The sequence below is a fragment of the Caretta caretta genome, chromosome 14, assembly GCF_965140235.1.
Source record: "Caretta caretta isolate rCarCar2 chromosome 14, rCarCar1.hap1, whole genome shotgun sequence".
NCBI classification, from domain to species: domain Eukaryota; kingdom Metazoa; phylum Chordata; order Testudines; family Cheloniidae; genus Caretta; species Caretta caretta.
This window is the reverse complement of record NC_134219.1, coordinates 2,965,574-2,979,311: the sequence shown is the minus strand read 5'-3', so window position 1 is coordinate 2,979,311 and position 13,738 is coordinate 2,965,574. Positions and strand designations below refer to the sequence as shown.

The 13,738-nt window shown below is 53.9% G+C and overlaps 1 protein-coding gene across 7 annotated transcripts in view; it reads left to right on the top strand.

The window, feature by feature from the left end:
• Positions 1-13,738, top strand: part of CEP131 (centrosomal protein 131) — a 28,836-nt gene that overhangs the window by 4,877 nt on the left and 10,221 nt on the right. For 2 of the 7 annotated variants that reach the window (XM_048817343.2, XM_048817339.2), the window contains exons 4-16: positions 1,856-1,970; positions 2,450-2,577; positions 3,661-3,780; positions 4,561-4,713; positions 5,302-5,419; positions 6,337-6,462; positions 7,202-7,370; positions 7,542-7,642; positions 8,066-8,248; positions 8,761-8,952; positions 9,472-9,609; positions 10,381-10,506; positions 10,845-10,961. In XM_048817343.2, the coding sequence (XP_048673300.2) occupies positions 1,856-1,970; positions 2,450-2,577; positions 3,661-3,780; positions 4,561-4,713; positions 5,302-5,419; positions 6,337-6,462; positions 7,202-7,370; positions 7,542-7,642; positions 8,066-8,248; positions 8,761-8,952; positions 9,472-9,609; positions 10,381-10,506; positions 10,845-10,961 (1,786 nt within the window). Of the gene's footprint in view, positions 1-192; positions 288-1,855; positions 1,971-2,449; positions 2,578-3,660; positions 3,781-4,560; positions 4,714-5,301; positions 5,420-6,336; positions 6,463-7,201; positions 7,371-7,541; positions 7,643-8,065; positions 8,249-8,760; positions 8,953-9,471; positions 9,610-10,380; positions 10,507-10,844; positions 10,962-13,738 lie in introns of those variants that run through there. The other 5 variants (XM_048817345.2, XM_048817342.2, XM_048817340.2 and 2 more) reach the window with 5 other exon arrangements.

Here is a 13,738-nt window from a genome sequence, read left to right as displayed (position 1 = left end):
ATGGGGTCCTGGTGCTCCTTTGCTCTTTGTTACTGTTAGGGACATAAAATGCTGAATTGGGAGAGGGAGGCAAAGGGGAACTATAGGAATGAAAGAAACGAATGCCATGTCTCTTCCAGCTGCAGGCTCTAATATTTTATACCATGCTTCTCACCTAGGGCCTCTCACACGTTCTAAAGGCTGATTACTTGATCAGTATGAAAGGGGGAGCTGAACGTCGGAGTGTAAGAGTGGGGTATGCGGGGGTCTCTGGACAGCCTATTCCTAGGAGCTGATGCACAGTGAAGGTTTGCTTTTCTTGCTGCTGCTGCTTCTCTTAAAAGCTAGGCCTCCCACACCTCCAGGAATGCATTGTTAAATGCCAAAGGGAAATTCTTTTGTGTGTAGAACAGTAGACGATATGGGGATTTAAGTCCCGGTCCACTGAGAGAATAGTTCTCTCCCATGCCACTTGACACAGACCAGAGTCCTGGTAGAGCTGGCTCTTCAGACTAGTGTGCTGTTTGTGAGGTTCTTCACAAAGTTTCCAGGTTAATCGGGCCTTTCCACAAAGGCTTGTTTATGGAGGTCGCTTGTTCCCATGTTAGGAGTTGTAATTGGCTCTTCCTTATAAGCCTGATTTTTGCCTCCTGCTGGGTAAAGCCTCACTAAAGGCCCTCTGCCCTTCTAATTTTGCACTGTGGTTGGTGGAGAGAGGAGGAGTCCTGGCCAATTTTAGGCAGAAAATACACACCATTTCTGAAAGATGGGAGCTTGAATAAACAGGCTTATTTCTTTGGCAAATTCTTGTAACACTGTTTTTGCCACTCTGTAGCTCAGAAATTGTGAGCCCTGGTTTAGTTGCAAGCTCTTAGGAGGAGATGGAGCACAGGTCTGTGCTGAGCTGGGGCTGCTCACTGCCAAGTTAGAAATGAGAGAACGCTTTGGGGTGCAGCAGACTGTGAGCTCTGCTGGACTCTGCGAGGTTTGCAAAGGCTTTGACAGGCTGTGCAGAGTTTATCAACAGACTGACTAGCTTTAGAAGCATAACCAGACTCTGTGTCCACGTGGACTTCAGGGTACCATGAGAAAGGCAGATGCTGTGCTTGTGTGCTTCCTGCTGTCTGAAGGTTTCTTTTTGGTCAAGCTTTAATTCTGGGTGTTTGGTTTTCAGACTTAAAAAAAAAAAAAAAAAATGCTACATTCAATGAAATATCTCCCCCCACCCACCACCTTGAGTTATTGCTAGGTATGTACAGCCTTTGCTTCAAGTTATGGGAACACATGCATCCTTGCATACGCTCCTCCACACTTTCCACCTCTCCAGGAATCTCAAAGCACTTTACGTATTCTTGTTAATTCTCAAAACACCCCCGTGAGTGGGATATTCTCCCCATTTGAGATGAGTTGGTGATTTTCACAGGTCATGTGGCGAGTCATTGATAGAACCCAGGAGTCCTGACTCTCAGTCCCTGCTGTGCCACTCACTCATACTCCTTCCCGTAATATAACATCTATTTACATGGGGCTTCGAAATATACAGCACTTTGTATGAGCTAATTATATATAGAACCAATGACTACATAATGACACCTTCTTTCAGCAAAGCTCTTTTCCTTCTTGTTTTGGATAACAGGTGCCAGGTGAGTCTCAGCTTTTTCAAGCCAGTTCTATGGATTAGTGTCAGACTGTGACAATTTGTTAAGAGCAGGGCACCCAACAGCCTCCCCTGGCACCACAGACGCCACCCTTGAAGAAGAAACCCCCAGGGCGTCACTGTTTTATTGCTGTTAATTCTGCATTTGAGGTTCTTGAAAAGGATTTTTTTTTTTTCATTCCTTATCTTTCTTGGGATGTCCTTCTTTTGGGATAACAGTACTGAGCAGCCTGGAGACTTCTTGACCTTCTTTGACAGCAGCTCTGGGGGAAGAAAAAAGCTGGCAAGTCTGAGCAAAACCTCCCCGGAAAAGAAAACCACATGGAATATCCTGGTAAGGGAGACAACCTATTTTGACTGCTGTGGGCCACATTACGCTGCTCATACACATGTGAGTAGCCCACTGACTTCAAGTTAATGGGGCAAGCCACATGCTTCAGTCCTTGATCAGGCCTTTCTGTATAGGGGTATGTACAGCCTTTGTATAGGGGTACGTTTCCAGCTTGGTGCTGATGTGGTTGAACAACCTGGTATCCTGCCCATTAGATCTGAAGCACAAATGGTTAACAAGGCAGCCTACTGCCATGTGGGTGCTCCCTGGCTGTGTTAGACCGTGGTTCTGTTTGTCTGGCCCACTGGCTGTTGGTCCCTGGTGTCTGATGTGAAGCCTGGAGAAGTGCAAATGGACCTTTCAGACCACATGAATGGTGGGACAGTGAATCTTTCTGGGAGACGCTGGCCCTTGCAGGGAGACCACATTCCCCAGGGAGGGTTTATAATACGCACTCATACTTTTGCTTAACGCCATGGTAGGACGATCAACCCAGGGTCTTCCCGATCCCATCCAGCACCCGCAGCTCCAGCACCCTTGAGTCCCCAGCAGGCATGAGGAAGAAAGAAACCACGGTGCTGCTGGCAGCCAACTTCACTGCCAATAACAGGTAAGAGAGGTAGCAGCACAGGGCTAAGACGGTTCACCCCTCTTCTTTAGATGTGGAGCTAAAACCAAGAAAAGGAGGTGGTGATATGAGTCAGCTGAAAATGAGATGTGAACAGCTGTCTAGACCCCCATGCACATTATTTATAGGGTATGCATGGGATTTTACAGACCAGGGGGATGGAGCTCACCATCTAAACTAACTGCACCGCGACAGCTAAGGGTCAGATGCAACAGGGCGCTGATGGCATCTGAGCAGAGATTAGTCATGGAAGATTGGGCTGGAGAGGAGACACTTGAAGGCTGAAAAGAAGGTTGCTTAGTGCCCAGGAAGAGAGAGGCTGCTCTAGATTTAGGAGAGGGAATGAATAAAGCATGAATCCAGGAGTGGAAGGAGCAGGCAAAGGCAGCAGCTGTTAGAAAGCAGGGGGATGGAGCTGCACAGGTGAGGATGAGGAGACTGAACCTGGTGTTGAAGAGGCAGGAAGCTGACAAAGGTGTTCGAGGAGAACGTGGCAGGAGGGGAAGATGGCTTTAGCCGCAGCGTTTTGGATAAAGTAGCTCCAGTGCATTAGGTTACAAAGCTTCTTCCTCGCTCGTTTACTAGAGAGTACAGCGGCTCCACTCACTCTAGAGAGCAGGAGTCCAGTGCTGCAGGTGACTAAATGGTATAGGAAATGTGTACAGAGGGTTTTGCAATGCAGCATTTGAAACTCCCTCCTTTCCCGTGCTGCGAAAGGCAAGGCTTATGCCAGCCCAACACATTGAAAATGCCGGGACGGGCAGACTCAAACCCACAGGCTCTCGGCTGCAGCCCCAGGTTAGCACATCTCCTTCGCTATGGGGATGTGTGTGTGGCTCTCTGTATAATGCTGTGTCCCAGCTGGGGAGGAGTACATTCTAGGTGACAAGTGAATTTCTAGGAGCTGCCTTCTGGGCAGCAATGCACCTGGTAACAATGCCTGAAAGCCTAAGAGAAGCTGTGAGTATTTGGGGTGCTGGGAAAACAGTACAGAGTTATCTTAAGAGCCCATTTCTGTTCTCTGATCCAGCCAATCCTAACATCTCATTCTTCTCTCCACGCAAGGAGTAACAAAGGGGCCATGGGCAACTGTGTCACCACCATGGTGCATAACAACTACTCCACCACAGACAAGGCCTCCACTCCGAAAAGTTCCAACCAAGCAGCAACCTCCCTCAAGTATGTGTGAGTGAATGCTCTGCTGGGGACTATTTCTCTGCCTCTGGAGAGGCCAGGACTAGGTGACCAGGCCCACTCCTGTGCCTGGCTTGCGCCATACACGCAGGAGGGGTTTAGACACGTGAGAAGGGATGCTTCTTAAAACATGCCACCCCCTAAGTGTGACTGATATTGCTAGCTGACTGCCTGGTCTCCTTCAGTGCAGGCCCCTGATAGACTGCAGCTCTGAAAGAATGGTCCCCAGACCTGTTCATGGACCTCCAGGCACCTCCTGAGGGCTCAGAACTGGTCCAGGCCTTGAACTGAGGGCGTGTGAGACAAGAAAGAGAGAGGGCTCTCTGTGAAACACTGAGCGTTTGACTCTCCGTTCAGCTCCTAAAGCCCTAGTCGCTCTTTACAAATGGGGTTTCATTGTGCTTGCCTGACCAGCGGAGGTGCTCGCAGAGATCTGGCAACCCAGGACTCCTGGTTATATTCCCAGCTGTTCCACTGACTCGCTGCATGGCTGTCGGCAAGTGCCTTCTCCTCTGTCAGGGTTTCCTTACCTCTTGAAACATGCCGGTCCCTGGCAGAGGGTGAAGCCCAAGAGCAGTTACTTGTCCAGCAAGAGGTGCCTGTTTTACGCAGAGTGAGAGGGTTATGGGTGCCTATGGGTCTGGCTGGTGGGCACAGCAAAGCACCTTTTACTGCCCTGTGCACTGGGCCAGTCTGCTGGGTGGGTGTGGCATGCAGCAGGATAGCCATGGCAGTGGGCAGGATGGCCCTAGACAGTCTCCTCTCTCTTAGCAACATGATCAAGGCAACCTCAAACGAGGACAGTGAGAGCAGCAGCTTCAAGAAGTCTCAGAAGAACTTTTCCAGCAACAACATAATGCCCCGCAACAACAGCAGCAGCAGCCTGCTCAAGAGGAAGGAGGTGACGGAGGAGGAGGCGGAGAGGTGAGGCAGGGAGCAGAACAGAAAGGTGGGGAGAAGAGGAGTTTCCAGGCAGGGTGGGAGAAGCTCTGGGCTGGTGGAGGGGGAGAAGGGAGTGCCAGAGCTGGGAGAGGCAATGGGCAATGTCAAGGCAGACCATAGAGGGCATGGGGAAATGGAAGTGGGATACAGCGCAGAAGCTGGAAGAGGGAGCAGGTTTTGCCCGTAACATTTGGATGTGCATATTCTGTGGGTTTGTGTGTGGGCCAGATCCTCGGCTGGTGGAAATTGGCATATCTCCAGTAACTTAAATGGAGCTACATTGATTTAGCCCTGCCCACAGTCTGGGTCTGTGCTTTCAGTCTCTCTGTGAGCTTGTGTGGCCTGATCATACAGGAAGACAGGATACTGAGCTAGATGGACCTTGGGTCTGACCCAGTCTGGCTGTTCTTATAACTAATCTCCCCAGAAACAACTGTCCCCTTGTGGGCATGTCCGTCTGAACAGAGTGACCATATGAGGCAGGCGGTCAGTAGTGCCTCAGGCTGTGGGGTGTGGGTCTCTGCCCACGTGCTTACAGCAGTCTCACTGAGTCACCTCTTCCCCTTGTAGGTTCATTCATCAGGTTAACCTGGCAGCTGTGACCATCCAGCGCTGGTACCGACGTCACTCGCAGAGGCACAAAATGGGTGCAGCTGCTCTCGAGCACTTGTTGGCTTCCAAGAGAGAGGTCTGTCGCAGTCAGGTCTCCTGGGTATTCGTTCAGAGCCAACTCCCCAGTCCAGCACCCCCTTGTGTGACAGTGGTGTGCTGCTGCCCCTAGAAACAGGAAAAGTAGTTCTCCCCTGGCCACCAGGCCACCCAGCTGAGAACTGGACAGGGCTTGATATCTAGCCGGAAGGATGTGTTGAGAGACAATAGGCCCCTCCAGGCTCATGGAGCCAGAGAAGGGCCCAGGCGCCGAACTCGGGTGGCCCATGTGGCAGCACAGAGCACCGCTGGCCGGGGTGTTTGGATGGCGAACGTTCACGTTGACATTCATGGGAATTTAGTTCCTCTGAAAATCAGGCCACAAGCCCCTTGCGTCAGCCTCTGAGTGGTTTCTCCAAGTGTCATTCCCTTCCCTTGGCGTAGCTGCAAGCAGCCACTTGATTGGCAGTAACGGCTTTAGCTCCTGTTGAAGGCACCAGTCCTCGTTCTCCGGGGTCAGGTTGCTGGGGACACATAATGTCTAGGGCAGTGATGTCCTGTGTAGGCCTGTTATGCCCCATTGGTAATAACTGACACCTTAGGAAGTGGTGCGTCCTCTGCAGCTTTTTATATTTCTTTGTATTTAATTATTTATGTAAATGGGGGGGGAAATGTAGCTCTTGCATGTGTTTCTATTTTTAAGCCTGTCTTATCAGTGATTTCAAACCCAGCCAGCAGATAATTGCTTTTAGTGTTTCATAAACATGCACCCTAGGGTGAAACCTCTCTGGGCACAGAGTCTCTGAAAAGGGAGGGTTGGGGCAGGAAACTTTCTGGGTTCAGGGCAACCCAGGCAGGAGGGAAATGTGGTTTGTTCGCATCTCTTTGCTATGGGCAGCAAATGCTGGTGAGGAGCATCCATAGTTCTCAATAACGTCCATCTGTGCTTCTGTGAAGGAAAGGCAGCAGCCACGGATGGAGGAGGGGAACATCCTGGACTTGCAGCGGAAGAAGGATGAAGAGAGACGGAGAATCCGGGAGGAGAAGGCCCAGCTGGCCCGGCGAGCTGCTATCCAAGTAATGGTGGGCTCTGAGTAATGGGTGGATCAGTTTGTTTGGCTTACCTACTCAGGAGCCATCTTTAATGTGTATGTGGAGAAGGGCAGGGAGGGGAGTTTCTCTGCCTTCACAAGGGCTTCACGCAGCGTAAGTAGGGGCAAGAGTTGCGGGGAGGCTGGGCAGCTCAGTGTGGAGTGGGATACAGCGCCTCTGCCCTGGCCAGCCTGGAGTCTCTTGCTGTTCAGCAGTCTGTGTGAAAAGCTGATCTCAGTCTAGCTCTTGGAAAACAACCGTCCACATCCGAACTGGCAGTCCCTGCAGAGAGGCCATAGCTCAGTAGGCCACAGAGACTGGACTCCCTGCAGGGCAGGTGGAAGCATGCTGGCCGGGAGCATGCAGCATCTGTCGTATGTATCGTGCTCGCGTCACTGCACTGTCGGAGCACCTCGCAGTCTGTGCCGTGGTTACTCCCACCCTGCCAGCCCTGGGCGGGAAGGCTCGGTCTCCGGGGGCTGCCGATGCAGCATGGACATGTTCATTTTTAAGTGATGTCCTCGGTCTTGCTGGATGGCATTGTCATCTCATTAACCCTTCAGTGTCTGCTGCGCTAAGTTTAGCCAGTCTCACTAGCATCTTCCCCTGTGCTCAAGCTCTGACCCCCTGCCCCCAGCCATTGATCACACAAACTGATGGTACAGGGTCTTGGCAGCATGGGCGGAGGGGGGCCTTGTGCCGGGTGCTGACGGACGGTTCCCTGTTACAGGAGCTTCAACAGAAACGAGCCCAAAAGGCCGCTGATGCAAAGCGCCTCGCAGAGGAGGAGCTGGTGCTGCTGAAGGAGAGCAGACGGGGAGGGAGGAAAAAACCCACCAAGCCAGCCTCTGTGAAGAACATCAGTCCCTCCAACAGCGTCGTCAAGGCCAATAATGCAGGTGAGAATCTCCCCAAGGCCTTCAGACCATAGCTGCATGTGCACCTCTTGCCAGCGGGTGAGAGCCAGGGCAGCAGGGTGCTGGGGCATGGAAGCCGGAAGGAGGGCCAGGGCATGTGGTGATTGCTCTTGGGTTGGTGTAAAGCAGTGAATGCTGCTTTGATTCCCACAGGTGCAAATTTCCGCACAGCAGCTGCCGAGCCCACAGAAATCTTCCCCCCAGGACCCGGTTCGGGCACTGGACAGGATAACATGGCAGAGGACAAACTGCAGGTGGGCTCAGCTCTTCTCTTCTCTTTCCAGTCACTGGGGCTTTCGAAAGCTCAGGCACTGGATTTCTCTCTCCCTCCTCTCCCCTCCCTCCAGACCCTTTCGGCTCAGTGAGGCTCAGTGCGGACCAGCAGGTGCTCAGCCCTTTGCTCAACCAGCCCAGGGGTCTGTGCTGAAGAGGCTTGCATGAGAGCCTGGAAAATGACCCAACTGCAGAGAAAGCTTGACTGTGCATTGCTCACGCAGCCCTAGAGATGGGCCTTTCTCAGTTCAAAGGGCTGTTGATCTCCCTGTTCTGCATCAGGCCGCACTGAGCCCCCTGCTTTCTGTGGTTATTTAAAGCCCGGATTACAGCTGGGCAGGCCCTATAAACCGTCTTACCAAGGGTGGGTTTTCCCTCAATTCCTCCCACCCCTTCTTCCCTAGGATGTGAACTCCGGAGAGCTGGCCAGTGAGGAGCGGCAGGCGGTGGTCACTGCGACCAACAGAGCCCAGTCCAAGGTCACCCTCAGTGAGCTTCTGGACACCCTCAAACTGCTGGAGGAGGAGCCGGAGCTGCTGCCCCAACCTAAGCTCTACAAGAAAGACAAATATGCCTGGATAGATGGGGTAATGTCAGGGCTCAGGGTTGGGTAAGACCATCCCCTAGACAGAGCTGGGCTAAGGCTGCTGCGGGCAAGGAGGCTTTCCTGCTAGGGCTCGCTGCTGCAGCCGCGCAGTCAGAGAAGGGATCGAGTGCTTGGCAGGAGAGAGCGGGGATGAAAAGTTAATGCTCGTGAAATGCCTCTGCGAGTGTCAGTTGGGGACAAGGTGGAATTTGGCCTGGCTGGGGAATTGGAGCATGTCTGACTTGTTCTCCGCGGACCCCCGCCCCGCCCCCGGAGCAGCAGGGCCTTGCTAAAACCCTTCTCTCAACCAGGCTGTGCTCTTGGTGTGTGTGTGTCCATATGAGGACTGGCCATTAGGGGGCGATGGAAGAATTCGGATCCATTGGTGACTGCTGATTACTCACCCACTGCCTTGCCTCCCAAGCAGTCCCCGCTCTCTGCTGTGCAATTGCACTGCACTTCTCCCTGCTGGCTGCTGTGTCCATGAATGCAATACATCTTCTCCCTGAGCAGGAGGCTGACTCCAATTCCCTGACTGCTGATAACCTGGAGAAGTTTGGAAAGCTGAACCATTGCCCCGGTGTCCCTGGGGACGGGGCTCTGCTCTCTGAAGCCAAGCTCCAGAGCATCATCACCTTCCTGGATGAGATGGAGAAGTCGGAGCAGGAGCGGCCCAGATCTGCTGCCTCTGCCACTCAGCAGGAGGTGAGTGGCAGGGCAGCGTGCTAGACTAGCATCTAGACTGTGTGTTAAGTGGGAGCTTGCCAGCGGCTCTTCCACTCTGAAGCTGATGTGGAACAGAATGAGAGCGTGTCCCAGTGACGTGGGGCCAATGTAATGGAGGCTGAAATGGATCAGTCGTCGTCCTCGCCGGAAAAGGGGAAGCCACCAAGGCCTTAGGACCATGTTCCCCTACATTTTGCTGCTCTCTGGACTCCTACAGGATGCTTTGGGATGGCGGGGAGTCTCTAAAAGGCATGGCCTTGGGCAAGTGGGAGGTTGGGGTGTGGCTTTTGGGGCATGGAATGGGAATACATCTACTGTCTCCATTCCAGGAGGCTAGCAAGAGACCTGTCCTGTAGGTGAGGGTGGGGTTCCAGAGCCCTTTTGAGGGGCCTGACAGTACAGTGGCTGAGACCCTCCTGCCTCTGGAGACCTGGGGGGTGGATGCTGGTGGGAGGAGCAGGTTTCCTGGTCCTACACTGAGCCGGTTTCCTCTCCCAGGGGCTCTTGTCTGAAGAGGAGGCGGCCCACCTGGAGCAAGCTTCAGCCGTAGCCACAGAGGTCACCAGCTCCATCGTGAGGCTGAAACTGGAGGTGGAGGAGAAGAAGCGAGCCATCACCCTGCTGCAGACTGCTCTGGTGTGTAGCCTAGACACTCACCAGCCTGGGGCGGGAGTGCGGGCCAGGGGACCTGCAGCAGTGGGAACCAGAACTGGCCCTTCAGGGCTGGCCTGCACCCTCTACCATGTGAGAGGGCAGCTGTACCACCCCCTGCACCACAAGGCAAGCATTTAGCCATGCAAAGTACCACTGGCAATATGGGGCAGATCCTCTCCATCATGGTGCCAAGCTAACATGGAGGGACCAGAGGGATGGCTCCTGAGCTGAGGCAGACTGAGCCATTGGCAGTGGTCTGGGAAAGCCCAGCTGGGGGGCTGGGCAATCCCTTCCATCCATGGCATGCTCACCTCCACGCTCCTTGTACGCAAGATACCCAGTCGGGGGGGGACTTCTGAGCCTTCTCTGTACTGCCAAAGCACGCGTCAGTGTCAGTGACCCTAATGGGAGCTGCTTGGGTCCTGGCCACGCTCCTGATCCAGCCTGCAACTCTTCAGGAAGGGCGCTAGCATGCCAGGACTGCTGCCTTTCTTGCCTCTGGCCCCACCTGCCCAGTCTGCACTCTGCTTCCTTTCTCTCCTTCCCATCCCCTCACACTGGGACCTGGCAGCCCCAGGAGGTGAGAATGGGTAGCCTTCAACCCCAGTCAAGCTGAACCTAGTGGGCAGGCACCATTCCTGGTCTCTGTCCTCTCTGTGCCCTTCAGGACTAAAGTGACCGGTTATGCCAGCCCCGGCTCTGGGTGGGCAGCTCTCCTTAACGTCCTGTGGTTATTTCCCCTGCGCCTGACAGGCACAGCAGCGGGAACTGACTGTGCGGCATGTCAAAGAGACTGAGAAGGAGCTTAGCCACCAGCTCCAGCTGCAGAGAGAGCAGTACGAGGCTGCTATCCAGAGACACCTGGCCTTCATCGACCAGGTAATCTCCCCTCCCGGGTGGGATGCTTTAGAATCACAAAGCCAGGAGCCCTCTCCTTGCACCCCTCCAGTGGTCCTCCTTGAAGCATTGGGAGTCTGCTCCAGTTACAAACTCCTTCCAAAAGCCCTTGTGCCTGGGTGTGACGGGGGCTTCCCATTCTCTAGTAAGGGGCTGCCTGGTGGGGAGAGGGAGCAGGTTCTATACCAGCCTTTGGAGTAGTTAAAGGATGCTCTGCCAGCTAACTTCCCAAGGACTTGTGGTGTAGTCAGTGCCCACAATGTGGGTGCTGGGTCCCGAGCAGAGTGATCTAACCTTCCCCCACCCTCTCTCTCTCTCAGCTGATTGACGATAAGAAGGTTCTGAGTGAGAAGTGCGAGGCTGTGGTGGCAGAGCTGAAGCAGGTGGACCAGAAATACACCAAGAAGATTTCCCAAATGCAGGAGCAGCATGAGCTGGTGAGAAGGCTTGGAGGCGGGGGGGATGGGTGGGGGGTGGGAAGTGGAGAGTTGAGACTTGCTCTGAGACGATCACAGCAGAGGGAGAGCACAGCGTGTCCTCTCCAATCTGTGAGCTTTCTTAGGCTGGAGCCATCCAGGTCCTGGCTACCTCTTCTGCTGATGAAAAGGAGAGAGCATGCCTTCCCCCTGAGGGGTGGGTCCCAGTCTGAGTCTAGCTGGCAAGCTAGAGGAGGCAGGAAGCACGTTGTTCCCAGGTAGAGGCTTCCATCCTGCCTGGCTGGGCAGATGGAATTAGAGCTGGGCATGCAATGGAAAGCTGCTGGTGTCAGATTGCTGAGGACGGCCTGTTTCCCAACCGAGGCCAGGCTGCGGAGGCAACGCCCCAAGCCCTCTGGGCAGTGTGGGGTGAGGCCTCACTCCAGTGGAGAGGGATGCTAGGCACCAGAACAAACCTGCCTCTGAAGAAGAGTTTCTTACGGCAGCCCCACTTCCTGTGGCTTCGGATACTTTAAAGAGGGGCTTGTTCCCAGGCTGGAAATGTGCAGGGCCTGAGGGTAACGTGGGTTGGGGAACCCTAGGAGGGAGCGATGGCAAAAGGCCTCTGAGAACTCAGCTTGTCCTCCCTCCCTGCCGCCCTCCGGCAAACAGTCCATCCTCTGCGGGACGCTGCCTCGTCGTGAGGAACTGTTATCCTGCGTTTCCCGTAGCCCAGGTTTTACCCATGACTCAGTCGCTATGCCCTGGTCAGACAGAGCAGCATCTCGTCCCCTCGCCTTAGTCAGAGGGTGTTTGTATCTGTTCTCGTCAGCCAGTCTCAGCAGCTCTGAACTGACTCATTGGCAAGGGTGCCCGACCCTCCCACGCACACTGACAATGGACCTCCAGCACCTCCTGCTGTTGTGCTCCTGGCCCCCTGCCTGCCCGCAGACCTGCCAATGAACCCCAGTCCTGACCTATCACACCTCCTGCTGTTTATTTCCTAGCCCTGCACGAAGCGGAGACAGCCGTTAGCATCAAACCGTGGCCACTTTGTCACATGGACGCATAGAAACTAAGTCAAGACCCACCAAACTCGTTTCACTTTGGTTTTTAAGCCAGAGTTTGAGTCCAGACAGGAGGGAAAGGCAAGTGTGCTTGTACTCCACAGAGCCTCTGGGTGGCTCGCATCTTGCAGTGGGCTGAGCTGGCCCAGCACCTGTTCGAGATGTGAGGCTGATTCCACGGCAGCAATACTTACTAACGAGAGAATAGCTGGGGAAAGTGAGGGGGTGGTACAGATCCAGGCTGAGGGCTCCTGCCATGATCTGTCTGCCCCATGTACTCCTCTGGCCCCCATGACTGTAGTATCTGGAGGCCTTGTGATCTTTAGTCCATTTATCTTCACGTCCCCATGTGAGGCAGGCCAGGGCGTTTAGCCCCGTAGTACAGAGGGGAGCTGAGGCCCAGAGGGACTCGCCCAAGGTCACACAGGATGTCTGTGGCAGAGCCGGGAGTTGAACCCAGGCTTCCTAGGTCTCACGCTGATGCCCCAGCCCCATGGTCATTCTTTGTGTGATGGGGTAAATTCCCTTTCTTGGCTTCTCTAGGGCCAGTCGAGTTGCCAAGCAGTCAGGAGCCCCTTCTTGTTAGCCCCCAGTCACATGCTGGTCAGCGGAGAGGAAATGGGTTCATGGGGCCTTCCTTCCACTCAGCTCTTTTGAGAGCTGCAGGTTTCAGTATTGGCCCCAGTGCACAGCTAGTTAGGCTGCTGCATCTGCGTTCGGAGTCACAGGAGTGAATGAGCAGTTGGTGCTTTCGTGTGCCCCCCTCCCCTTCAGCACTTCCTGCAGCCGGTTAGCCGGAAGCCTAGTTGTGACTTGCACTCACTCGCCTGTGTGAGCAGGGGCAGCTATGCTGTGACGCTGGGGCAGCTGTGATATTCCTTAGCACTTGTAGACGCTGCATTCCCAGCACTGTCCACGTGTTAACTAACCCGCTTGGTTGCATCTTCCTGTCATCACCACAGTCCCCTGTTGGGTTTCTGCTCCCACCCAGGCTCTCTTACTTTACATGCCTTTGTGTGTGTCCCCCCTCACCCCCCATCCCTCTCTCTTTCTCCCCAGTCTGGCACACTGTGCCCAGGTAAATGTATTCTTTTATCTCTCTGTGCCATGCACCTCTGTTCTGTGCACTGTCTGGCTGACCTGTAGCTGCTGCTTTCTCTGAGCACCTACAGGTGAAAGCATCAAGATGGTAATAAGCAAACCCCTGCCTGGGGCAGGGAGGGTGTGGAGGATTTCACAACTCGACACAGGGGGTTGGTCGTTGACAATAACAGCCGCAACCACACTGTCTCCCTGCACTGGTTACTGAGCTCAGTGGCTGAGTCAGAGCCATCATTCACTTCCTCTTCTGACTTCGCTGCTGTGCAATTCGCTGTCTCCTGCCCTTGGAGGGGTGTCGTGCTGTCCAAAGAGAGCCACAGACCCTTTGGAATGGCCCCCTCCCTCCCTCCATCCTTCCGAACAGTGTCCAGGTCATACAACTGTCTTACGGTTCTATAGTGTCTGACATCCAAAAGGATTCAGGGTGCTTTGCCTCCTGTGTGGACAAGGAGCACTGCATTCCGGCCAGCAATTAGAGAATGCTGTATTCAACTGAAACCTCCATGGAAACTTTCTAATGCCAAGTGTTAATGATTTACGTTTGACTGGCCAGGACACTGGAGCTAGCATCCCGGCTCTCCCAAACAAGTGCTCTAGAAAAGAAGGGTAAGAGCAGTAGGACCTGGAGTG